General features: G+C 41.9%; 1 protein-coding gene and 1 pseudogene across 1 annotated transcript; both read left to right on the forward strand.

Moving 5' to 3' along the window:
- The first annotated feature begins 998 nt into the window (after window positions 1-998).
- On the forward strand, window positions 999-10,119 carry LOC119721468 (probable indole-3-acetic acid-amido synthetase GH3.9). The gene is made up of 7 exons (XM_038191549.1): window positions 999-1,119; window positions 1,619-2,644; window positions 2,869-3,007; window positions 3,518-3,682; window positions 9,227-9,375; window positions 9,499-9,578; window positions 9,892-10,119. The coding sequence occupies exons 1-7, from the start codon at window positions 999-1,001 to the stop codon at window positions 10,117-10,119; spliced, it is 1,908 nt and encodes a 635-aa protein (XP_038047477.1).
- Window positions 10,120-12,538: 2,419 nt separating this feature from the next.
- LOC119721469 lies at window positions 12,539-16,702 on the forward strand (annotated as a pseudogene).
- The last annotated feature ends 10,043 nt before the right edge of the window (window positions 16,703-26,745 follow it).

Consider the following 26,745-nt stretch of genomic DNA (forward strand, 5'->3'; position numbering starts at 1 on the left):
CCATTCGATTGAGATGAAAGGCAACCAATGTCACATGCGAAGAGGTGGTAACGGGGCGAAGTGGTTATTTTTCCGATTTAGGCTGTTACGCCCAACGTTCCAAATACTCTAAAGAAGTATGTAGTCTTTCCAAGCCAATTACCCCAAAAAACCTTCAATAAATATTTCACATTATCAAAACGGGAGGTAGGTTGAGCAGCCACAACAGACTAGCCTAGCTCAGTGCCGCACCCAAGGGGGGGGGGGGGGGAGGGGAGGGGCCGTCGGGGGGCTCGAGCCCCCCCCCCCCCCAAACCAAGGGGTTGTCTTTTTTTTTTTTTTTTTTTTTTAGTCCCACGATTTGACCTTGGTGATATGTATGAGGCCTATTTTCGAGTAGTATAATAGGGGTGTAAGTGGTGCCACCAACGTCAATATAGTCTGCCCCCATTAAAAAAAACCCAATGGGTGGGCCACTGGCTAGTACTAGCAGCAGACGAGTTTGGGGGTTCAGACATGGACTCGTGAACATAGAACTATGATAATAACGCGTACTTCCAAAAACAATATATTAAAACTAACCACAACCTTCCAAGGTGTATAAAGGCTTATTTCATCATCTTTCATTTTCCGGTTTTTTTTTTTTTTGGGGGGGGGGGTAACCGATGACTTTCGGGAGAAAATTCTATCTAGTTGATCACCTCTATAAAAGCATTCCTCAAGTCTATCGCCATTTTGAAAATAAACGCCTACGCTCCATTGCAAAATAGAGCCGTTTCATAGGGCCAAATTGGTTACAAATTTTACAGTAATGCCACCTGACTATAATGAATAGAGACGTTCTTATGAATAGAACAGCAAATTGGGAACAATCTCATACGTTTTAACTGTGCCATGTGTTTTGATAAGTATACATCGACGCCACTTACTAAGTATGTTGGATCACAGCAGGCATAACGGATTCCAAAGTGGAAGATTCAAAAGACCCGACACGCCCACTCTGAAGTCTTATAATCAAAATGGCGGTTAAGTGGAATTTTCGCTGTGCATGCTGGGGGTTCATCTCGTCGCTCCTAGCTTCGGTCCTTCTCACCTATTGCTTTTCTCCTCAGTCTCATCTCGCCTTCCGAGTCATAGCAGGTGAGTTGTTGCTTTTATTGACAAACAAAAATCCTTTTTAGGGGTAAAGTTGCAACTTTCTAAATTGTATATGGAACCTATACCATGACGTATTACGTGGGATAAGTGTGTCTCCATCTTATTTCAAACGAGACCCACTCTATGGGCTCATTTGCTATAATATTATTATAAAATAATTATGAAGAGAACAGAAATTTACGGATAGCTGAAATAACGACTATACAGCCAATGGTCTTATAAACATAGTTGCCTGAGGGCCATACTTATGTCCTCTTTGTACCAATCTCATCACTGACTGACCCACTCTCACGTATGGCTTAGCCTGGTTGTTCGCCGGTAAAGAGAGCCGGTCATTGCTCAATCCGACCAATTGTGTATGTATGCCACATGCATGAAAGACTTCCATGCAGTGAATGGCCAATCTGAATAAACTAAATCCGTCCTATTACCAGTTTTACCAAGCTTGCCTGACTCCTATGAATCCATTTCATTGCATCAGGCGCTGCAGCAGTGCTGATTGGCATCTCATCTCTGATTGCCTTCCACATCTCGACTCTACGATGCTCTGAGAGCCACACACTCATAACCCTACTCATGTCCTACAAGTGGCACCAGGGTGAACGTCTAGCCACGCCCTCCACCTTGGCAAGGGCCACTTACATGTGGAAACGTCCGCGTGAAGCCCAGGAAGATCTGATAAGGGAGCTGACCAGGCGACATGCCAAGACGGAGTACGGGCGCAAGAACCGTCTTGGGGAGATCCGATCGGTGGAAGACCTCCGCAAGAAGCATCCTCTCACCACGTACGATCACTATAGTGACTACATCCAGCGGCTGGCAGACGGAGAAGAAGGCGTTTTCCTTGACGAGGAGCCCATGCGATTCGGCGTCACATCGGGAACCACCGGAGCCGGGAAGAAAATACCACTGGTTTCTTTTGGGGTGGAGGGAGATGCACTCTGCAGCCAGATCAAGCGCTTGGCTTTGTACCAGGGTGCTCAACGGCCAAGCCCTGTACAGAAACGCTGTTTCTTCTACATCCATCCCAAAATCTCTCTCACCAAAACTGGCCGTGTCATTTCTCCGTACACGTTCATCAAACAGGAGGACACTAAGCGTTTATCGGAGCTCAGCTCTCCTCCACCGGCCTTCACTATCACCAATGAGCCTTCTGCCGTCTACATTCACATGCTGTTCGCGATTGCCGACACCAATCTCGCTCTCTTGTCTACCATGTTTACTCCCCAAATGTACCGAGCTCTGAAGTGTCTAGAGGCCAAATGGCAAGTAATGCTGGAGGATCTATCTACCGGGCAGATCAATGCTAAGATCCCTCTAGACCCTGATACACGCCGGTCTCTCCAAGGCTATCTGAGACCGGACAAGGCCCGCGTATCCCAGTTGAGAAGCGAATTCGAGAAAGGGTTTCATGGCATTTTGAAGAGAATCTGGCCTCATCTGATCGCCATTGAAGCAATCGACATCGCGGGTTTCAAGAAGAAAATTGAAGAAACATATACTGATGGTAAGGGTTAAATTGAACCTAAATCTCATTGTGCGCCTTAAATACGATCTGCGTAAGCACTGTGAAAGAACCTGAGCCAAACAGAATCAAATCATTATCCTCGTCCTACTAAAAAAAAAGAAGAAAAAAAGGAATACTCTGTCAAGTGTCGTAAGCCATCTTGATCTATGCACTTGTCTAAAACATGATTCGTAATAACTTACCACTGGTCATGTCTTGGCTAGGAGTTCCATACTTCAATTGGGCATATGGCAGCACAGAGGTAGGCCAGCTGGCGATCAACATGTGGCTTCATGACAAAGAGGTTCGATACGCCCTCTGTCCTCATATGGCCGTCGTAGAGTTCATCCCGGAGCAAAACAGGTGTGTGATAATCACAGAAGAAAAAAAAATGGTCCACTTTATTTTTGTTCCCCTTTTCGAATCCTTAGTTTCTTGAAATACTTACAGATTCCTTTGCCATGAAAGCAAACCCCCAAAATGGTCAATCTATTTAATTCCTTCTGTTATTTTTCCAGTTCAAATAATTGTTGTTATGGGTCGACTTCACAATCATTATGTAGTGATAATACACAAGGTCACTTTCCCATTGTGGTTTAATGTGAAAAGTGATTCCCATATTTCCTAGGTTTGCGACGTTGCTTATTTTGCTTGCATCGTGACATCCGGGCCGCAATCCCTGACAACATGGCATTCGGATTTATGGCTTCTGACTAGTGCCTCTGAACAGTGGGAGATACTCTTGGGGGAAAATGGATAGCTTTGTAGGTACATGTAGAACGCCGATACGGTAATACGGAGGCTGCATGCCATGTCCAATCACCACTCTTGTCGATATCTTTGTTCAACTTGAGACCTTTTAATTTTGAACAGTTCGGATGAAGACCCAAAGACTCTGCTCATTGACGAGGTTGAGGTCGGTGGCAGATATGAACTGGTGTTGACCACGCGCTCCGGGCTATACCGTTATCGGAATGGAGATGTCATCCAGATTGTGGGATTCCACGAGAACTGCCCTGCCATGCGCATGCTCTACAGGTAAACAACAAAACCAAGTAATCCTAGAAAGTTGATGCCAGAGCGGGCAAAATTTAATTGATTCAGTATGGCTTTTCAATGGGAGTCTTTTCATGCATCTGGTCTATACAGGGTGAGTCAAAAACATGAAACCCAAATGTCGGGACTATTGTTTTAGTGAGGTTCTGCATGTAGCACTTTTAAAATCTAGGATGTTAAAGCCCAATTCATCAGCTTTCTTTTAGTTTAAAAATTATTCAAATCACGTATGTACTTTTCAAGTTACAGAATTTTAAACACAACCACCGTTTTAAAGTTCTGTCCACAAATCACACAGAAAGTGTGCGTTCTTTCAGCAAAACGAAAACAATTCACATCCCTATGCGATTTGTTTTCATTTTGCTGAAAGAACACCTACCTTTTTGTGATCCGTGGACAGAACTTTAAAGCGGTGGTTGTGTTTAAAAGCCCATAACTTGAACAGTACACGAGTGATTTGAATGATTCTTGTACTAAAAGAAAGCTTATGACTCGGGCTTTTATATCCTAGGTTCTAAAAGTGCTACATTTAGAACTTCACTAAAGCAATGGTCCCGACATTTGGGTTTCGTTTTTTTTTTACTCACCCTGTATGATGGATATGCAATTTGTAAACCTATACCATAGGATTACATTATATAATAGATATTGAAGTCCATCTGACAAGTGACAGTCAGTATTAAAGTCCGCGAGCTAGTAGTCAGTGGGCTTACGGTCGAAAATGACCCCCCATATGCAATTTTGGGTACATTCTTTGAAACTCTCAGGATCACTAGAGGATACCTCAAGAAGTTCAAAACCACTTGATGCCATTTTTTCTGACCCTTTTGTGGGCGTGGCCATGATTTTAAAAAGTGGGGGGCTTCGCGCGTAAGGCGAGCCCTCAAATTAGAATCCCTCCCCGGACCGTTCGGGGTTGAGCCCGCCCAGTATGTTGAAGGGATTGGGACCTTGCATGGAACCGATCGGCCTGGATTAACTCCACCAGGCTTCTGCACCATGGCTCTGGCTCATCACAAAGGAACCAATTTGCGACGCGCTAATCCTCCGTAGGCAACAATGACTGTGATGAGCTTCATAGAAGTTGCCGCTGGTAATCCCCAGTGGGCTGAATAATCCTCCAACAATGGCCAGACTTCAATTTATGTTGCCTATTGTGAAACCCTGAGTCACCAGTTTGGACCGATTGGGGCGTCACGCTTCAGTGACCGGGTGGCTTCTGGCTTCGTACCGATTGGGGTGAAAGAAATTAGCATACCGGACCCGGTACCCGAACGGTCTGTTATCTGATGGCTCGCCTAAAAAAATATTTCAAAAAAAAATAATTTTCTTTTTCACATTTGGACAGTTAACTCAAGTGCTACATCACAAGAAAAAAATATTCCACAATTGTGCCTCTTTTGGGGGTGGGGCAACTTTTTAAATAAGTGGGGGCACACGTTGCTAACAGAAAATCGACCTGTAACAGGCAATCTTGAGCTTTTTTGTTTTGTTTTTGTATTTGTTACAATCCCTTATAATTTGGTGTGGAAAACAGAGTTTTGAGTTAAGGCCAAAAAAAAAAAGTCTCCGGTTTCTGGTATGCGCGCGCGTCGCCGTAGCCATGCGCGTCGGCAAAATGAAAAAAGTTTATTTTTCAATGAAAGATGATGTCTCAAAACCACCAAACTCACTGGTTTGACTGGAATCATGCTGCTGCAAAATTTTAACGTGTTTTTAGATTGGGTTATGGTCGAGAATAAGCTTTATGTGGCCTCTCTGGACTCCCATATATTTGCACTAAGTTTAGTCGGGCACCATTTGCAGTCATCAGCCGACATTTGAAGCAAAAAAATCAGGTAAAAAAAAAAAAGCCGCGTCGCTGCACCACTTTTTGGGCAAGCTCCATACCAGAAACCGGAGACTTTTTTTTGGCCTTAGAAGACAAACGAAGGACGCTCACAGGGGGAACGGAATGATAGAAACGCGTTAAAGGGAATGAAACGAACTCCAGTGATTTGCACTGAATGAGACACAATAGCATGAATCTGGCAAAGGGACAGAGGCAATGAGCATACAGGATGGAATAATACTTTATTTATTCAGATTAATTGGTAAAAACACCTGTCTTCCAAAAATACAACTAGGCTATCCAATTAAAAGTAGTATACCAAATTTGATTAAAAACCGTCCAACAGAGTAAAAATACATTAACAACAATAATTCCCTCTATTACAATAATTCCCTGAATAATATGAAAAATCTGTGCAACAATTACATGTAGTCGTGTATATTATAATTATTTTGAGTTGCATTATAACAGTGTGTTAATTATCTCAAATTTCTGAAAGATTAACGAAATACACAGTCAATTGCAAGACTGAGCAGGGAAATATATACTAGAAAAACTGCATAGTTTTATTTCTACAGAAATTCTATTGATAGAGGATAGTCGTTGTGTTTTCCAAGCTTTTGATAGCATTTTTGAATACAACCGTTGAATGTCAATGAATCGAAAAATAAAAGTTTTGAATTTATGGGACGGAGCAGCGTTTTGTGCATTTTCACTTTGACGTAGGCCATGATAACATTTCATGCCAGATTGACTTATTCCTTAAACTTGAGCACCCTTCGTATTTCTTAGACCTCATGGGTAGATTTTATGAGTATAGCGGCCGTCTTATAGGTCATCATTTGTTATTTTAATTCAGTAACAAAGAGTGCTTAAAAGGTTTATTTCTGGTATGTCACAGCAAGACAAATGTATTGCCTTGATGACTGCTACCTATAAGGTCCATATACGCCTTTTTTGACATATTGTGGGCAAAAGAGAGCGCCTTTTTTCAGTGGGTGACCTCTCTTGTATATTCACCCCGCAAATGTATTATATTATGTTATTCATTTTTTAAAAACTATTTCATTAAAAATAAAACATGACAGAAAATAATTCTGGTATGCGCGCCCGTCGCCGTTGCCATGTGCGTCGGCAAAATGAAAAAGTTGTTTTTTTTTTCAATAAAAGATGATGTCTCAAAACCGCCAAACTCACTGGTTTGACTGGAATCATGCTGCTGCACAATTTTAACGTGTTTTTAGATTGGGTTATGGTCGAGAATAAGCTTTATGTGGCCTCTCTGGACTCCCATATATTTGCACTAAGTTTAGTCGGGCACCATTTGCAGTCATCAGCCGACATTTGAAGCAAAAAAATCAGGTAAAAAAAAAAAAAAAAAGCCGCGTCGCCGCACCACTTTTTGGGCAAGCTCCATACCAGAAACCGGAGACTTTTTCTTTGGCCTAAGCAGGGTTGTATATCACTGTTATAGAAGGGAATAAAGTCCTTGATTGACTTAACAGGAGGTTTGAGTTATCAACAGTTTGACATTTTGAGATTTCACTGTAGTTTATTTTGTCCTGACAACAATGTTGACCTCGTTTTATTACACACAAACTGCAATAGCCTTTTTAACTTCAAATTTATTTACCTTCACTTCATTTATAAATATGATATTATTAAATGTGGTACTCGGTCATTGGAAATATTGTTTGAAAATGACAAAGTTCAATATTAAGAGTAAAACTTATCAAACTTGGGTGATTTAGTGAATCCTTTATAAGTCACTTGTAATTGGACAACATATTTGGCATTTAATATCCATGACCTTATTTTGTAATAGAAAAGTGTGAGACTATATTGTCAATAGTTTCAGAATCCAGATTACACATGATGGATTACACAAGATTTGTTTCACTTAACAGTTTTAAATTTGGCATATCACCATAAATGATATGATTGGTGATGTACTTCAAGATTGGATATATCAAAAGGATTTGTAGCCACCGAGTAGAGAAACACATCTTAGGCTGAAACTTTGATGACTATATTGCCAATAGTTTCTGAAAACCCAATCCACATGAAGGCCCAGGCAGAAATCAAACCCTGCGATGAAAGGCGAGGAAAGTAACCAATGAGCCAACCTGACTCCCCAAGCGCCAACCTGGCTCCCCACAGATTCAAGAAAAGCATGTGACCAGTTCAAATTATAAACGTATTTTAATAACTACAAATCCTTTACCTTAACATTCCAGCATGGTTTTCCAAAGCGAAACACTCAAAAGTTAGGCAAACCTCTTGACAGAGGCTTGGGATATCAAGGTTTCCTTCTGATATATCTGATCTTAAAGTATGGCACCAATTATATTAATGATACATATATTCAGTGATATGCCATATTTAAAACTGTGACACACACACAAAATGTTGTGTAATCCATCCAGATCTGGATTCTGAAACTATTGACAATGTAGTCTCACACTTTTCTATTACTAAATAACGTCATGGATATTAAATACCAAATATGTTGTCCAATTACAAGTGACTTATGTAGGATTCATTAAATCACCCAAGTTTGGCAACTTTTACTCTTAATATTGCAATTTGTAATTTTCGAATTTTATTTCCAATGATCGAGTACCACATTTCATAATATCATTTTTATAAATTTATAAAAGTTAAAAAGGCTATTGCAGTTTGTATGTTATAAAACAAGGTCAGCATTGTTGTCAGGACAAAATAAACTACAGTGAAATCTCAAAATGTCAAACTGTTGATAAATCAAACCTCCTGTTAAGTCAAACAAAGACTAATTATTCCCTTTAGTTGTATAACAGTGATATACAACCCTGCTTGACTCAAAACTCAGCTTAGCTCACATTTTGAGCCCATTCTCTCAAAGTTTGACTTATCGAGATTTCACTGTATATCAAAACATAAATGTCTCATAAAATTGATTATTTGTCCATTTGTACATGTATGTGTACAATATGCCAGATATGTTAAAAACGGCTGCCATTTTAATGGCCAATGGGGGGGGGGGGGGAGTGGGGTGGAGCAGATTGTCACTTGTTGAGGTGTCCAGAGGTGTTTGTGAGAGTTTGAAAGAATGTGCAATAATCCATATGGGCTCGCACAAGCCTTCTTTTGGAATACACGTATGCCCCCTTTTTATGAAAAAAGTGTGACACGCCCCCCAAATGGGAGCCAAAGAATTTATGAGTTGACATGTAAACGTTTTTTCCTTGCCAAATTATAATGGATTGAAACAAAAACAAAAACAAAAACAAAACACCTCAAGATTGCATTTTACAGGTCGATTTTCTGTTAGCGACATGTGACCCCCACTTTTTAAAATGTTGCCCCACCCCCAAAAGAGGCAAAATTGTGGATTTGTTTTCTTGTGATGTAGCACTTTGGTGAACTGTCCAAATGCGAAAAAGAAAAGGAACATTTTGTAAAATATTTTTTGCGCGCGATGCCCCCCACTTTTTAAAATCATGGCCACGCCCACAAAAGGGTCAGAAAAAATGGCATCAAGTGGTTTGGAACTTCTTGAGGTATCCTCTAGTGATCCTGAGAGTTTCAAAGAATGTACCCGAAATTACATATGGGCCACCACAAGCCCACTGACTATAGATAGGGACACTAGGCTAGGCCCTCTAGAACCAGCTAAAAGTTTGATCGCAATGTTTAATGACGCTCTTTTTCAGGTCAGGAGAATATCTTAATTTAGTCTACGAGAAAGTAAACACCCAAGTTGTTGACGCTGCCATAAAGAACACCATTCAAGGCTGGCCAGGAATTCAACTAGTGGATTGGACATGCGCAGAGAGCCCAGTTTACGATCCTGAAAGTTCAGGTAAGCTTTATTTAAAAACTACTTTGAATCACCAGATTTTGAAAATGCTGCAACAAACACTGAGGAGCGATATAATGACGTGATAACTTCCCTTTTCTTTTCTGGCCTTTTGTTTCGGCACAGAACTATACTACATTGCATTTCTTGAGGTCGATCCTGGCAAGAGGGAGCTGAATGACGTCACGGCAGAGCAAAGGTCAAAGGTAAATAAGTCAACTCCAAAGTTAGAGAAGTTTCACAAATAGTTACGAGCTTTGAATATTCTGGATTTATAAAATTCAGTCAACTCCTAAGTTAGAGAAGTTTCACAAATTGTTACGAGCTTTGAATATTCTGGATTTATAAAAGGAGTTTGTTTTCTTTCGTATGAGATTATGACATAGGCCTACTATGCACAGGTTCTTTAAAATAAAAGCCAGTAATGTGTCGGAAAGGCTGTCGGAAATACATGTTTAACATATCAACAGTTTTAGAGGTATCCTTCGGTAACGAGACTATTTTCATCGTTCATTTCAGTTTGATGAACATCTTCAGCAAGACCACGTTTACTACAGCGGCTTGCGGGAGTCTAATACCATCTCTCCATCCCGGGTGAAATTTGTGAGGCCAGGTACCTTTCTGGAGCTAAGGGACTTCAGGGTGAACAAAACTACAGCTTCTGTCATGATGTACAAGACGCCTCGTAAATTGAGGACGCGAGAGCACGTGATTTGGATGATGGAGAGAGTGATCGAGACCAAGTAGGGAGACTATTGTAAAAAGTCAAAAAGCTAGCTATACATCTCGCACACCACTTAGGAAAAAGGGATTTATACTGATTAACATGTGAATGCTAATCATTTTCTTGATAAAATGGTCAATTCGGTATTCCAAGTGTGCATGCGTTAATTATAACGGATCATGGGTCATTCGGGATAACATACAGAAGTGATCTTCGAGACATGACAAGAAAGCTGTATCGGTTTCTTATGGTGCTTTCTGCAGTTTGGTCGTCTTTATCCTGGATGACCTTTGACCGGACCAACCACAGGCACAAGAATGAAGTATTACATGCCTAGTTTGGCTGATTTAGTGTTGAAATGACGTCACAGCACGCATATGTACAAAATAAAGATGCGTCTTTTTACACGGCACGCCTACATTCCGTGAAAGAAAATCAGTCTAAATAATGACAATCTTACACTTCTTACTACTTTATCATTTTAAGTCTCCTCTTTCGATACGTTTTTTTTAATATCAATACCGATACTTGAAATTGTTAACTTGTGGTTATATCTAATTCAAAAGTTTTGAAGAGACAACGAAGCTGATGACCTGCCATATCATAATGAGGAATATCCCCCACCTGTGACTCTTCAAGCTACGCACATCATATTAAAGCACAAATCATTGGCTTTTCAATGATACCAAATCTATTTATATAGCTAAATTTATTCCAAAGATATGCCAGGAAATTCAACAGTGTCTCGCCGAACTTCGCCAACCTCATTTCGTGAAAAAAACCGGCTTTGAAAAAAAGAAAAGAAATACGCATTGCGCCGCCAACGGCAGTGGAAAACGTTATTTAGTTTCCAACTTTTGGGGGTATTGAACAAAAATGCATAGTGTGAATCTTGGATACCTTGGCTACTTAAAAATAAGAAAAAAAAACATATTGATTTTGCATGATTTTTCTAGTGCATCCAACTTCAGGCGTTGATTACTCAGAACATGGTTTTGGGGGACATTCCTCATTTTGCCACAGTAGGTTAAAAGGGTTAAGTGGGCACCCAAACCTTAGGCACCTTATTACTAATCTTGTCTCCCCCTCCATCGACTTCGGTTCATTCTTGAAGGTTTGGACGAAGCGCCCTGCAAGTCATTTGTCGTTGGGTGATAAGGAGCTGAAGCTATGTGCCACACTCCATGGTGTTTCAGGATCCTTAATTCCTCTGATTTGAACTGCGGACCATTGATACTAACAAGTTGCTCAGGGACAATGTGTTGGGCGTGAATGCCCCTTAGGAGATCAGTCGTCCTGCTTGATAGTGAAGTGGTTGTCTGGAAGAATTGAGGCCGTTTTGAATGTGTATCAACAGTTACCAGGATCGTCTGTCCTTAGAATAGGCCAGCGCAGTCGATGTGTATTCTCTGCCAGGGTTTCGCGGGCCATTACCCGTTTTGATATGGAGTAGAGCTTAAAAGGGCACTGCGTCCTGAAATCCCCGAAAATCTCATGCTTTGGATTGTTTACTTATCCTATTTCAAACATCTGGTTGAAAGGAAACCAATCTAATGTCTAACCATTTTCATAAATTGTTAAATGTGCCACGCAAAATTGAATAGCTCATGTACTAACATTTCGTTATTAAGAGTTAGAATGTCACATCTCTACCAAGAGAATTAACCGCAGTGTCAGAATGTTGATATTTTGCAAAAGCCTGTCAGCCGTTGATGATGGATCCAGAGTGTTCAGTTGCAAAGTGAAAGTTATAATGGATAAATAATTTGAAAAATTACCATCTAACATCGAAGTAAGTGCTATTTCATTATTGATTGTATGTGTATATATTTATGTGGGGAATCGATTATTTAAAACCGCTGCGTCCCAAAGGACGCCCTTCCTAACGACCACTGTTATTCCTTGCATGGACCGCACAATGAAAACCTTGACGAGCTGGAAGCAGGATTGTGCTCGGATTCAAAAACAGTGACCACTGCACTGTAGTATTCTCTTGCATTTAAACTCGAGGCAGTGGAATGTCCTTAATACCTGGTGGTTGGGGTTTGTTATTTCCTTCATATCGTAGAGAGTATGGAGACTCCCATTCATTAAATCAAATACTGAAGTAGAAGAAAATCTAAGTGGAGAGAGTGTCATTTACTGGTCAGTCCCAGGAAGAAGAAATTCTTCACACATGGTGACAAGCTACCATAATCACAAACCCAAGTGTTCGCACATCGCAGTTCCTTTCTTTTATTTTTTAGAAAACAAAAACAACTTTATTGTTGCAAACAACTCGTATTATCGTGTCTTCTGCATTCTCATCTACTTTTCTAATTGTTGAAGTTGTTTAGGATAAGGGAATGATATCAAAGGGCACGGTGAAGTAGCCTTATCGTGTGTACGGGTATTTGTTTTGATAAATGTACACACCGACGCCACCTAGGTCCTCCAGTCAAAATGGCGGTTACTTGGAATCTTCGCTGTGCATGCTGGGGTTTCATCTCCTCGCTCCTAGCTGCGGTCTTTCTCAGCTATTGCATGACTTCTCAATCCCATCTGGCCCTCCGAGTAACAGTAGGTGAGTTGTCGTTTCCAAAGACTTTTCTTTTTTGGAGGGGGAGGGGATTAGGTTTCATTTTCCAAAGAATTAATGAAATCTATACTAGTCCATGTACGCCAGGCACAATCCCAACTGATTATCTGGGATAATTATGGCTCCACCTTAATCTCAAACAAACCCACTTTATCGGGTCAACAATAGAAATTTACCGTTGGCTGAAAATAATTACAACATCCAATGGTCTAGCTTGAATAGTTTTCCTGGACACAGAGGGTCAACCTAGCAGTGGCGTATCCTGGGGGGGGGGGGGGGGGGGGGAGGGGGCAGGGAGGAACTTTGCCCCCCCCGGCGGATTTTTTTGACAATTGTTTTGTTTCAGCAATAATTTAAAAAAATGGTTAGAGAGTTCTGACATCAATGGTTCAACGTCCCCTATTGAGTGTAGAAACAGACTCAGCCATTCTGAAATCAGTTGAATAGAATTGTGGCCAGCTTTTACATCAGGGTCGACTGTTAGTGACGCATTGGGAGATACATATTAAGCAGCGCTATTTTGGTCTCGCAAACCCCTCTGGCGAAACTGAGTACGCTTGTAAAAAATGAGGTATTTATTCATGGACATCTACCCAACGGAAAACATATACCATAAAGAAAATGTGGTGATCGGGGCGAAATCATGCGCGGGTCGTTGCTGCACGTCGAATCGCTTATGCCAAAATACTACCAAATGCTGCCACTCTGAAATTACGGAGAGAATTTAATATACAAACGTCCCTATTATACAAACAAATTGTACTCACATGAATGACCTTGATCGATTAGGTGCTGCGGCAGTGCTGCTGGGCATCTCATCCCTGATTGCCTTCCACATCTCGACTCTACGATGCTCTGAGATTCACACCCTCACAACCCTACTCATGTCCTACAGGTGGCACCAGGGTGAACGACTAGCCACGCCCTCCATCTTGGCAAAGATCAATCACATGTGGAAACATCCGCGAGAAGCCCAGGAAGATCTGATCCGGGAGCTGACCAGTCGACATGCCAAGACGGAGTACGGGCGCAAGAACCGTCTTGGGGAGATCCAATCAGTGGAAGACCTCCGCAAGAAGCATCCGCTCACCACGTACGATCACTACAGGGATTACATCCAGCGGCTGGCAGACGGAGAAGAAGGCGTCTTTCTTGACGAGGAGCCCGTGCGATTCGGCGTCATATCGGGAACCACCGGAGCCGGGAAGAAAATACCACTGGTTTCTTTTTGGCTAGAGGGAGATGCACTCTGCATGCAGATCAGGCGCTTGGCTTTGTACCAGGGTGCTCACCGGCCAAGCCCTGTACAGAAACGCCGTTTCTTCTACATCCATCCCAAAATCTCTCTCACCAAAACTGGCCGTGTCATTTCTCCGTACACGTTCATCAAACAGGAGGACACTAAGCGTTTATCGGAGCTCAGCTCTCCTCCACCGGCCTTCACTATCACCAATGAGCCTTCTGCCGTCTACATTCACATGCTGTTCGCGATTGCCGACACCAATCTCGCTCTCTTGTCTACCATGTTTACTCCCCAATTGTACCGAGCTCTAAAGTGTCTGGAGACCAACTGGCAAGCAATGTTAGATGATCTATCTACCGGGCAGATCAATGCTAAGATCCCTCTAGACCCTGATATACGCTGGTCAATCCAACGCTATCTCAGACTGGACAAGGCCCAAGTATTCAAGTTGAGAAGGGAATTCGAGAAAGGCTTCCATGGCATTTGAAGAGAATCTGGCCTCATCTGGTCGCCATTGAGGGAATCGACATCATGGGTTTCAAGAAGAAACTAGAAGAAAAATTTAGTTATGGTAAGAGTTAAATTGAATAGAAATCTGAAGAGTGTGTGCCTTAAATTCAATCTACGCAAGCACTATGAAACTACACATAAGAACCGGAGCCCAACAGAATCGATTCATGTATTGGTCCCACCAAACAAGGGGAATACTAAGTGCCAAGTTAATATTTGCCATCTTCATTAATACAATTGTCTTAAAAAATGTATTGGTATTAAATAACCATTGATCTTGTCTTGGCTAGGTGTTCCTTGCTTCAGTTGGGGATACGGCGGCACAGAGGTAGGCCACCTCGCGATCAACATGTGGCTTCATGAGAAAGAGCTTCGATACGCTCCCTGCCCCCACATGGCTGTCTTGGAGTTTATCCCGGAGCAAAACAGGTGTGTGATTATTATAGAAGACAAAGTGGTCCACTTTACTTGTCCTCCCTTTTCTTATTCCTATTTTTTTTTTTAATACCAAAAGATTACTTCATCATGGAAAGTTGTAATAAAAATCCGTATGGTATCTCTGAGTGATTCCCGTATTTCCTGTAAATTTGCGTTATTGTAAGCATCTTGACTTAGGGCGTGATCCCTAGGCACATGGCATATGGGTTTATGGCTTTTGAAAAGCGCCCTTTAACAAAACAAATTGACACAATTTAATTGGGAAACCAGCAAAATGGACAGCTCTGTTGGTAGGGCGCCGATACGGTAATCCGGAGGCCGCGTGTCCAAATGCCGCTATCTATTCGATTTCTTTGTTCAACCCATTCGGATTGATGGCTTCTGACTAGCGCCTCTGAACAGATACATTGACATATTAGGAAACCGGCCAAATGGATAGCTCTCTTGGTAAGGCGCCGATTTGGTAATCCGGAGGCTACATGTCCCATTACCTCTGTCTAGTCGATTTCTTTGTTCAACTTTTTAGTTTCTTTTGAACAGTTCGGATGAAGACCCAAAGACTCTGCTCATTGACGAGGTTGAGGTCGGTGGCAGATATGAACTGTTGTTGACCACGCGCTCCGGGCTATATCGTTATCGGAATGGAGATGTCATCCAGATTGTGGGATTCCACGAGAACTGTCCTGTCATGCGCATGCTCTACAGGTAAACAAAACCAAGACTATACGTAATCATAATAAAGCTGATGACAAAAAAAAAAATTCAGAATGGCTTTTCACTGGAAGTCTGTTCATGCATCTGGTATACACAATGGACATGCATTCTGTAGTCCTATACGATATCACTATAGCTGGCCCTCTGGCACCAGCTAACAGTGCATCGCATTGTTTAATGACGCTCTTTTTCAGGTCAGGAGAATATCTTAATTTAGTCTACGAGAAAGTGAACACCCAAGTTGTTGACGCTGCCATAAAGAACACCATTCAAGGCTGGCCAGGAATTCAACTAGTGGATTGGACATGCGCAGAGAGCCCAGTTTACGATCCTGAAAGTTCAGGTAAGCTTTATTTAAAAATCTACTCCGACTCCTAAAATACTAAAAATGCTGCAACAACCACTGAGCGGTTTTTTTTCTGTCTGACCTTTTGTTTCGTCACAGAGCTATACTACATCGTATTTCTTGAGGTCGATCCTGACAAGAGGGAGCTGAATGAAGTCACAGAAGAGCAAAGGTCAAAGGTAATTCAGTCAACTCTGAAGCGAATTTTCAAAGATAACCAACCTTACTTTTAGATGTACTAGTTACTAGTTTGTGTTGCTATATAACAGAAATATGACAATGCATAGGTTCTTTGAAGGCACCGCGCGCAAGATGTCGCAAATACACGTACAACTATATCAATATTTTTGTAGAGCTACCCATTTGGTAACGAGACAAGTGTCCACTTTCATTTCAGTTTGATGAACATCTTCAGCAAGAACACGTCTACTACAGCGGCCTGCGGGTATCCAACACCATCTCCCCGGCCCAGCTGAAATCCGTGAGGACAGGTACGTTTCTGGAGCTAAGGGACTTTAGTGTGGCCATGACAACGGCTTCTGTCATGCAGTACAAGACGCCCCGTAAGCTGAGGACGCAGGAGCACGTGATTTGGATGATGGAGCGAGTGATTGAGATTAAATAAAGAGGTATAATTGTGAAAGCTTAAAAAGCTAGTTAGGCATGCATGTATATCTCGAACACTCGGGAAAAAGATATTCTGATTAATTAGCCAGCTGATGTGTATGTATTGTCTGGTCACACAAAATCTGCCCAAATGCCTCCTACATGGACTACAATAAATCAGAACAAACCCCCCCCCCCCCACTTTTATAGGCAAGAACCGTCGACCCAAACCGATACTCGAGTAACAGAACTAATCTAATTTCGAAACCACACTTTATAATTGGTACTTTCTGAACGCTTGTGGGAAGCAACTGCCACAGAGGTTAAAGAGGTTGTGGAATGCTCGAAGACACTTCCGTCATTTTTCGGGTATATGTAGCCTAAGGTGTGATGAGATAAAACCGACTATTGTGTCTGTCATGAAATGAGTACATAAAGTACTTTTGAGAGCTGTTTTTTAGGTCCTGTTTCGACCCGAACGTGCAATTTGTGTAAAAGTCGTCGTTGGGGGCAGCAAACAAAACATATAGTAAATCGTGACGTAATAAACAGGACTCCCGATGCAGCGTAGTATAAACGAGTCCTGTTTATTACGTCAGGATTTACTATGTTTTGTTTGCTGCCCCCAACGACGACTTTTACACAAATTGCACCTTCGGGTCGAAACAGGACCCGAAGAACAGCTCTCGAAAGTACCTTTTGTACTCATTTCATGACAGACACAATAGTCATTTTTATTTCATCACACCTTAGGCTACATATACCCGAAAAATGACGGAAATGTCTTCGAGCATTCCACAACCTCTTTAACAACAGACACACATGCATGGTCCTTGGAAACAAGCACTTGGTACAGCAGCCGAGACCTTTTTGGAGACCTGTTCAGACCTGAATATTTTTGTCAATTGTTTACAGTTTTAAGGACACTTAAGTCTATCAATTAGCCTATAGAGCGAACCATTTATTCTCATAACCGAAACGTCATTTTAGTGTTAACATTTAACTTTACATAAAAATGTTTTTTTTTTTTTTTTTGGATCTCGCAGAGATATTTAAAGACCAACTTTACCATAAAATGTTCATAGCTAACACTTATGACCAATGCACTAATTGTAAGTCTTCATTTTTAAATTTTTTTTGTCACCGATAGCAGATACCTGATGCGATGTGATTACATCTGAATCAAAAGTTCAGAGGAGACCATTATTACTGTTAAGCTGACACCACAATTATGTATTTACATGAAGCAAGACATACTTTTGTCTTCAAATCATATCTACGGGTTGATTGTGATATTAAAGATCAAACCAAATGATGTAGAGAAAGAAATATTATTTTTTAAAGTATTGTTAAGTAGCTAGAATTGAAATTTCATAAAATGTTTTGAGAACATTTTTGTAATGTTTTTGACTGGTTTAACCTGTTCCAAAAATTAGAGAATGGTTCATGAAGTCTTATGTACAGAAATATTTAAGAAAAAAACGAAAGCTTTGCTGTAATATTTCTTGGAAAACGTAGGTGATGAAGGGACAATTGTAGCTCATTTCGCTTAAAACCATACCTTTAAGGAGAGCAAGGAAATATATATCTATCCTTTTAAATGAGTACAAAGTATTTACAAGAAAAGTGTAGATAGAAACAGCGCATGGCTAGAAATGTGTGCAACAATATTTCACGGATTATTAAAGCTGCAGAGTATTTAAGATTCAGCATGGCGCATCTCTTTCAAGAGAAATGACCACTGTGTTATAAAGTCGCTTGTTTTTTGGGGAAAAAAGATCGTCAACCCTTGATGCAAGATCCAGAATATTGAGTCGACAACCAACATTTTGTATGCATAAATAGAAGTTATTATGAGAAATGTTCATTTCACATTGAACACAATGTTACTTGGAAATATTGATTCTGATTAAGATGAAAAACAAACCAACATTAGTGGTGAACAATTCGTGTTTTCGTGTTTCCAACCCTATTATTGCTCCCTCCCATTGTTGAAAATTAAACTACCCTTCAACAAAGTGCATGGCTCAATTGTCATTACTCATGTTGAACATGTCTACAGAACTGCTCTATAGAATAGGATCAGAGAATGATAACCTTGTACACGAAAAGGCATGATGAAGTAGCCTTTATCGTTTTTACTGTGGGCTTTGATATTATTGTATATCAAGGCCACCTTCATACTTTTGTACAAGTTAGATCAACACAGCACGCATATATCCAGGATTCCAAAGTGTAATGTTTTGAAATCACCCATACTGAAATGTGTATCCTTGTGGAGTCATTTTTTTGTTCTCGTGAACTGAAGTTTTTGAGTTTGAAAGTGTACTTTCAAAATGCTCCTATTTTAACCAGAATTAATTTCCTGGGCTGAAATTCGGACTAAATGTGTCTTACATAAAATACTTCAATTCGCAACGAAACAACACGCTTTGGAAATTCCTATTTTTTAAGTAAAATCTTATCTATTTCGTGATAAGGCCAACAAAAACTAGTCATTCTGTGGTCAGACCAAAGTTCCGGAATTGATGCGGCGATGCGGCTTTTGGGGGCTTTTTTTTCAAGCGTGGATTGTACAGACAAGGTGGGTACTATTTTGCTTTGTTGTGTCCTCATATACATTGATGTCCTCCATCGTTTGCCTTGGTACCCTTCATCATTTGCCTATGTGCAATTTCCCATTCCTTGGTGCTCCTTGGTACAAAAGTTTGAGGCGGTGTTGTAGTCGAGTACCAAAACTCGAGTATAAAGTTTTCCGAGTACACACAGTGCCGAGTACGGGCCGAGTCCGAGTACTTTTTAGTCGAGTTCTCGGCCAAAAATCCGAGTTCGAGTTTTTCAGAGTCCGAGTACGGGCCGAGTACGAGTACAAAGATATCGAGTACACCCCGAGTACATTTATTTTTAATCTAAAGCATTATGGAAATTAACACCGTTATTTATATTTGATATGTCAAGTAATTACCCAGTATTCCCAGAAATTTAACACGTACACATATTAAAAAGTGTTGTTTTTGCTTGGTAAAGTTGTTTCAGACTTCTCCGAAATCCGCAGCCCACATGACTTGCATACTGCACTGTGCTGCTTCTGTCCGTTAGCGAAATATTCCTTGTGATCTCTGAACCCCCAAGATATAATTTCTGACAAAGAGAAGACATGTCTACGTCTGGATCGAACTCGCCGCCATGCACCAGAGAGTGTGACGCGTTTCCAACAAAGAGTGATGTGCACAACCCATGGGCATCGCTTGGACCTTTTCTGGAAGGGGCAAAAAAAATCCCAAAAAATTCTTGTATTTCTCAACAAATTCTCGATTTATCAGTAAAAGGGGGGGGGGGCAGGGATTTTTTCATAAAGATTGGCTAAAATATGAATTTCTTTTTAATGATATATCTGTCGCTCAATCGAGTTGGAATGTGTTCCAGGGTCTTTTACGAGTCTTTCCAGGAAGTTTGGAGAATTTTCATATTTTGAAGAAAATTGAGAAACATTGCGAGGGGTTAGCCTTAAATTTTTCATAAAATTTGGCTTAAATATGAATTTCTTTTTAATGATATATCTGTCCCTAAATCGAGTTGGAATGTGTTCCAAGGTCCATATCCAGGAAGTTTGGAGCATTTTCATTTTTTGACCAAAATTGGCAAACATTGCGAGGGGTTAGCCTTACATTTTTCATAAAATTTGGCTAAAATATGAATTTCTTTTTAATGATATATCTGTCCCTAAATCGAGTGGGAATGTGTTCCAGGGTCCCTTAGGAGTCTTTCCAGGAAGTTTGGACCATTTTCATTTTTTGACCAAAATTGGCAAACATTGCGAGGGGTTAGCCTTAAATTTTTCATAAAATTTGGCTTAAATATGAATTTCTTTTTAATGATATATCTGTCCCTACATCGAGTTGGAATGTGTTCGAGGGTCCCTCAGGAGTCTTTCCAGGAAGTTTGGAGCATTTTAATTTTTTGACCAAAATTGGCAAACGTTGTAAGGGGTTAGCCTTACATTTTTCATAAAATTTGGCTCAAATTTGAATTTCTTTTTAATGATATATCTGTCCCTAAATCGAGTTGGAATGTGTTCCAGGGTCCCTTAGGAGTCTTTCCAGGAAGTTTGGAGCAATTTCATTTTTTGACAAAAATTGACAAAAATTGCAAGGGGTTAGCCTGACTTTTTTCAAAAAATTTGGCTAAAATATGAATTTCTTATTAATGATATATCTGTCCCTCAATCGAGTTGGAATGTGTTCCAGGGTCCCTAAGGAGTCTTTCCAAGAAGTTTGGAGCATTTTAATTTTTTGACCAAAATTGGCAAACATTGCAAGGGGTTAGCCTGACATTTTTCATAAAATATGACTCAAATATGAATTTCTTTTCATAAAATTTGGCTAAAATATGAATTTCTTTTTAATGATATACCTGTCTCTAAATCGAGTGGGAATGTGTTCCAGGGTCCCTTAGGAGTCTTTCCAGGAAGTTTGGACCATTTTCATTTTTTGACCAAAATTGGCAAACATTGCGAGGGGTTAGCCTTACATTGTTCATAAAATTTGGCTAAAATATGAATTTCTTTTTAATGATATATCCGTCCCTAAATCGAGTTGGAATGTGTTCTAGGGTCCCTTAGGAGTCTTTCCAGGAAGTTTGGAGCAATTTCATTTTTGACGAAAATTGACAAAAATTGCAAGGGGTTAGCCTTACATTTTTCATAAAATTTGGCTAAAATATGAATTTCTTTTTAATGATATATCTGTCCCTAAATCGAGTTGGAATGTGTTCCAGGGTCCCTTAGGAATTTTTTCGAGGAAGTTTGGAGCAATTTAATTTTTTGACGAAAATTGACAAAAATTGCAAGGGGTTAGCCTTACATTTTTCATAACATTTGGCTTAAATATTAATTTCTTTTTAATGATATATCTGTCCCTAAATCGAGTTGGAATGTGTTCGAGGGTCCTTAGGAGTCTTTCCAGGAAGTTTGGAGCATTTTCATTTTTTGACCAAAATTGGCAAACATTGAAAGGGGTTAGCCTGACATTTTTCATATAATTTGCCTCAAATATGAATTTCTTTTTAATGATATATCTGTCCCTAAATCGAGTAGGAATGTGTTCCATGGGTCCCTTAGGAGTCTTTCCAGGAAGTTTGGAGCAATTTTATTTTTTGACAAAACTTGACAAAAATTGATTTTATCTCTGAAAGATAAAATGCTTTATACTTGGTGCACTTTAAGTTTTTATGTCGTTTTTGAGTTGCGCAACAAACAACGTTCAGCCTTTGTCTCGAGTTGGTTGCGAAATCTGAAGATGTTCCGTTGACCAATTGCGCAAGAAACCGAAGGAAACAAATTCCTTACCAAATATGGTCTTGTTTTGCTGATATGCAGATTGTGAGGTTTAGATTGACCAATGAAGATTCATGATATCTTACCCTGACCAATCAGATGAAAGGTCTGTCCAATGGCCTAGGTATTTAGCCAAGACCACGAGGCTTGGCGGCCATCATTGCGTTGCAGCTTTTCAGCAAGAAACTTGACCAAAACTTCTATTTTTCGTCATTCTGTTCCCTCGTCTTCACGTTTCATCTCGATTTTTCAAGATATTGAGAAATCGCTCACTTGTCAGCTCCTGTTGGACGGACGAAAGGACGACAGAACACCGACGTATTTCATCGTTGACGCTGTAGACATGCCTTACAAAAAGAAGACAGCAGTTCGACCAGCCGGAGAAGATGCTGACGGAGCGCCTCAGCCGAAGAGATCGCGCCAACCTGTTGCTTACCAATCGGAGCCACCAGCTCGTCGTGCACCGGAGCCACCAGCTCGCCGTGGACGAGGCCGTGGACGATGGCGACCCCGAACGCACCCCAACCCGGCCCCAGAGGAGATTCATGCGGATGAGCCGGCAATCCTGGATGTGCATCCTCCCCGAGTTCAACTACAAGATGAACTGCCTCATGCCAATATGAACAATGACTCTGTGCCAAGGCCTAGTTTGATCACTTCTAGTAGTCCTGGGGGTGGTGAGTATGGTATTGTGGCGGATTGCTCCCGAACCCAGTTACTTCCTCGGACCGGAGACTGACGAGCAGCCTCAAGGCTAAGGGATGCAAGTTCGTTTTGGTGGAAATATACCGCCTAAGGAATTGATTGGCTAACTCTGCTCAATAAGTCAAATAAACACAACAAGACACCTGATTTCGGACCACAATGATTTGAATATGGTTTATTGAATCAACAATTGCCTTATGAATGATTGAAAATTAAATGACCTGATTGAACTTGTTGGACTTGGGGGAACCTTTTATTATTAATTAAACTTACTGTATGGCTTACTACCCGATGTACAAGGCTGACTACCTCGCTGTTTGGCTTACTACAAGGCTTACAAACTACAACAGTCGTTAAGTTTATTATAGAGGTTCTGAGGTAACAAGCTGCAGACTCTCAACGTGGCTTACACAGCTGCTGGGGTCGCTAGTCAGCCACACAGGGAACGCAGCCGTATGAAAGCAAGGTCAGTACACGTTCACTGCTATTCACCGTAAAGGTGTACACCACAGCAGGAACACCGACACCTCTCCCGATACTTGGCACGCTCAACCACCTTGGCTGATGCTACTCCCAACGCACGGCTTACTTATGTTCTCCGCTACAACGGGGAACTAAACGCTACCGGGATAAGTGCACGCAGCTCGCCGGCAACAACCTAGCGATCTCGGCTCCCTAGTAAGCGCTACCCACGGCACAAAGCCGATCCTAGTAAACCACACACAAACCACAAACTCTACAAAGTTCGCGCTTACCTCTCACTGCTGTCTCCTCGACCGCCATGAACGCACCGACCGTCTAACCACGTGTGTACGTCTCCACAGCACACAGAACAATGCTGGGCGACGCGCAGCCAATCACATCTCTGCGCGCAGTCACGTACACTAATGCTCCACCCCGTGACATTGCTCACTGGGGGGAAATCCCTAAATTGTGCTAGTCTCCTAACCAGCCTACATGTTTTGAACACTTTCGCCACACAGGACCGGGCAAAGCCTGGAACGTCCTCGTCCAGAAAAGCTTAACAAAAAATAAAGAAAGTGTCTCTAAAACTTAACTGTTTCTATACAATTCAATGTAAAACATAAGGTTTAACCTTTCCTTTATAATACAATACAAAACATACTGGTCTTAACTTTTCCTTTATACATCAATAAGAAAGTTAAGGGGGGCTGATGTTGAAACTCATTAAATATGCACAGCTTCTTGTACATAGAAAAAGGCGACTTTACTTCAAGTCTAAATTTATACAATCATAAAGTCAGGTCTAAATTTATACAATCAAAATACACTTAGTGTTACTGATGTGGACTTACACGTAATATACACTGCTTTTTTTTCTCCATAAAATACACACTTCTTGAAAAATAGATAAATCTTTTTTATACAAAAATAACGTTTTTTCAACCTTTTAACAATTATAAAGTGGTCTCTATAACAATGAAAAACAAGTATAAATAGGAAGAACAAGTATAAATATGAAAGAACAAATATAAATATGAAAGAACAAGTATAAATATGAAAGAACAAAATCACCCTGCAAATCAAGTCAACAATAAAACATAATCGAATAATTAAACTTAGCACACTTAGAACACAGCTGCTGCCCTAGTTGCTGACCGGACTTTCCCACACTGCGTCGATCTTCGCCTGGAAAGTTCGCCGTTTTTCTTCCTGTCTGACCATCTTGGCTCCGACCCATACCTCTCGGACTATGTGCTCTTTGATTGTAGCAAGCCTTCTCTTCAGCTTCGGCCGCCTGGTTGACGATTCTTCGGGTTGTCCGTCGGACATCTCCTCTAGTGATGGCATTGAGGATGCTGTTGACGCGACCGGTGATACTGACGGATGTCCTCCCATGAACATCGACCGGGGCTTTCCAGCCAAGGGACGGACTGGTGCTTGCTGCACTGGTGGGACTGGTGCCTGCTGCACTGGTGGAACTGGTGCCTGCTGCACTGGTGGAACTGGGGTAGGAGTCGCTGCTCGAGGGGACTCGCTCCTCACTAGGGGTGAGATTGGACAAGGGGATAGCGACAGCGCATCTGGATCTACTGCTGCGCCTTCCTGACCCTCTCCAGGAGGTGCTGGTGCGGCTGGAGCTTCGGCGGGCCCTGTCTGGCTCCACCCTGCGCTATCTAGCGCTCTGGTTTCGGTGTGAGGTCTATCTGGCCGTTCTACCTCTGGCCGGATGGAATCGCATTCCTGCACCCAACTTGGGTGGAATCCACCGTAGTGACGTCTCATGGTGTCGCTACGTGTTGACCTGTAAGCGCATCTCCGGCAGTAGAGATACATCACTGGGCCATGTGACTCATGGACATGTCTCCACAAGCTTTGACGTTGCCAATACCAATTCAGGCACATTGTGCATCTGAACTTTCTTGGCTTCTTCTGTCGCTTCTGGGCTTCGTTCTTCTTCATCTTAGATCTGATGGAAAAACAAACCAAAACGACATGGTTAAAATTCATCTACACACTGGCTACATCAACTAGCAATTAGGCCTACTCTACATAACGAAGGGGAAGTCGCCTATTACGCCTTGGGTTGCGCCTTGGCATTTGTCCCTCGTCTTCCAAATTTGACCTTGGCTCTTCCTCTGGAGCCTCTATCAGCTTTTCTGCTGCAGTTTCTTCTGCTGCAGTTTCTTCTGCTGCAGTTTCTTCTGCTGCAGTTTCTTCTGCTGCAGTTTCTTCTGCTGCAGTTTCTTCTGCTTGAACCCCCTCACTAAGGTCCTGCCCCTTAATCTTGTACTCCCAGGGTACAAGGGGTTCACCCGTGTATGGTTTCAGCCTATCACTGTGTACCACACGCGGCTTGCTTCCTGGTCGCAACTGAATGCGAAATGTCACATCTGATAAGCGGCTAACGATTAGCCATGGCCCCTCCCACCTAAGCACCAACTTGGGGGACACGCCCTTCTTTCTTGCTGGATTGAAGAGCCAAACGAATTGACCTTCTTTGAAACCTCTATGAGCCGCCCGGCGGTCATAGTTTCGCTTCTGTCTCTGGGCATTCTTCCCGAGACACTCATGGGCCCTCTGGTGTGCAGCCTGCATTTTCTTACGCAAGTTCTCTGCAAAGTCTAGCCCATGGTCGTCATCTTCTACCTCTTGACACTCTGTCAGTAAGTCAATCGGCAAACTGACTTCTCTGCCTAGCATCATCATATTTGGTGATTCACCCGTAGAATCTTGGGGTGTACACCGATATGCGAATGTGGCATACGGGAGGAATTCATCCCAGTCCCGTTGTCGTCTCTTGGGATCAATCAACACCGAAACTATGTTCACAAGCGTTTTGTTAAAACGCTCGACCAACCCGTCAGACTTCGGATTGTAGGCGGTGGTACGAGTCTTAGTGATGCCTAAGATCCGCAATACCTCGCCAAAAACCTCCGACTCAAAGTTACTGCCTTGGTCCGAGTGCAGTTCCTGAGGAACCCCGAACCTGCAGATAAACTCGTTAACCAACTTGAGAGCAACTGTAGTGGCAGTGGCATCCGGAAGCGGATAGGCCTCCATCCATTTTGTACAGTAGTCAGCGACTACAAGGATCCACCGATTCCCACTATCGCTCTTGGGCAGTGGCCCGAGCAAATCGATTGCCACCCTCTCCATGGGCACACCAACCCTATATTGCTGTAAGGGTGCCTTACCCTTCTTGGCTGGCGATTTCCGCCTAGCACACATGTCACAACTACGAATAAACGACCTGATATCGGCCGCTACGCCTGGCCAGTAGTACCTCAGCCTCACCTTGGCCTCGGTCTTTCTAACCCCAAGGTGGCCGCTGAGCAGCCCTCCATGCAGCTCTGACAAGACTTCTTTCCGATGGTCTACTGGCAGCACCAACCGCCATCGTACCACCTTCCCATTATCAGACTCCCATCTCCGATAGAGAAGTCCGTTTCTCACAACCAACTGGTCCCATAACGACCAAAGTGTCTTACTTCCTGCTTGGGTGTGGGACACTTCCTGCCAAGCTGGGCGACTGTCACAACCCTCTTTGGCTCTGATGAGCCAACCCATGCAATTGTCGGCCAACTGGGCCTCCCTTAACACTTCATTTGTCAAAGTCGACTGAGCCTCTATGCCCCTAGCCACTGCCTCCTCTGGCTTGGCCTTGCTCCCAAAATCCTCATTGACCTCAGTTTTCTCAGCAGTGTCCTCA

The sequence above is a fragment of the Patiria miniata genome, unplaced genomic scaffold (genome assembly GCF_015706575.1).
Source record: "Patiria miniata isolate m_02_andy unplaced genomic scaffold, ASM1570657v1 HiC_scaffold_13, whole genome shotgun sequence".
NCBI classification, from domain to species: Eukaryota; Metazoa; Echinodermata; class Asteroidea; order Valvatida; family Asterinidae; genus Patiria; species Patiria miniata.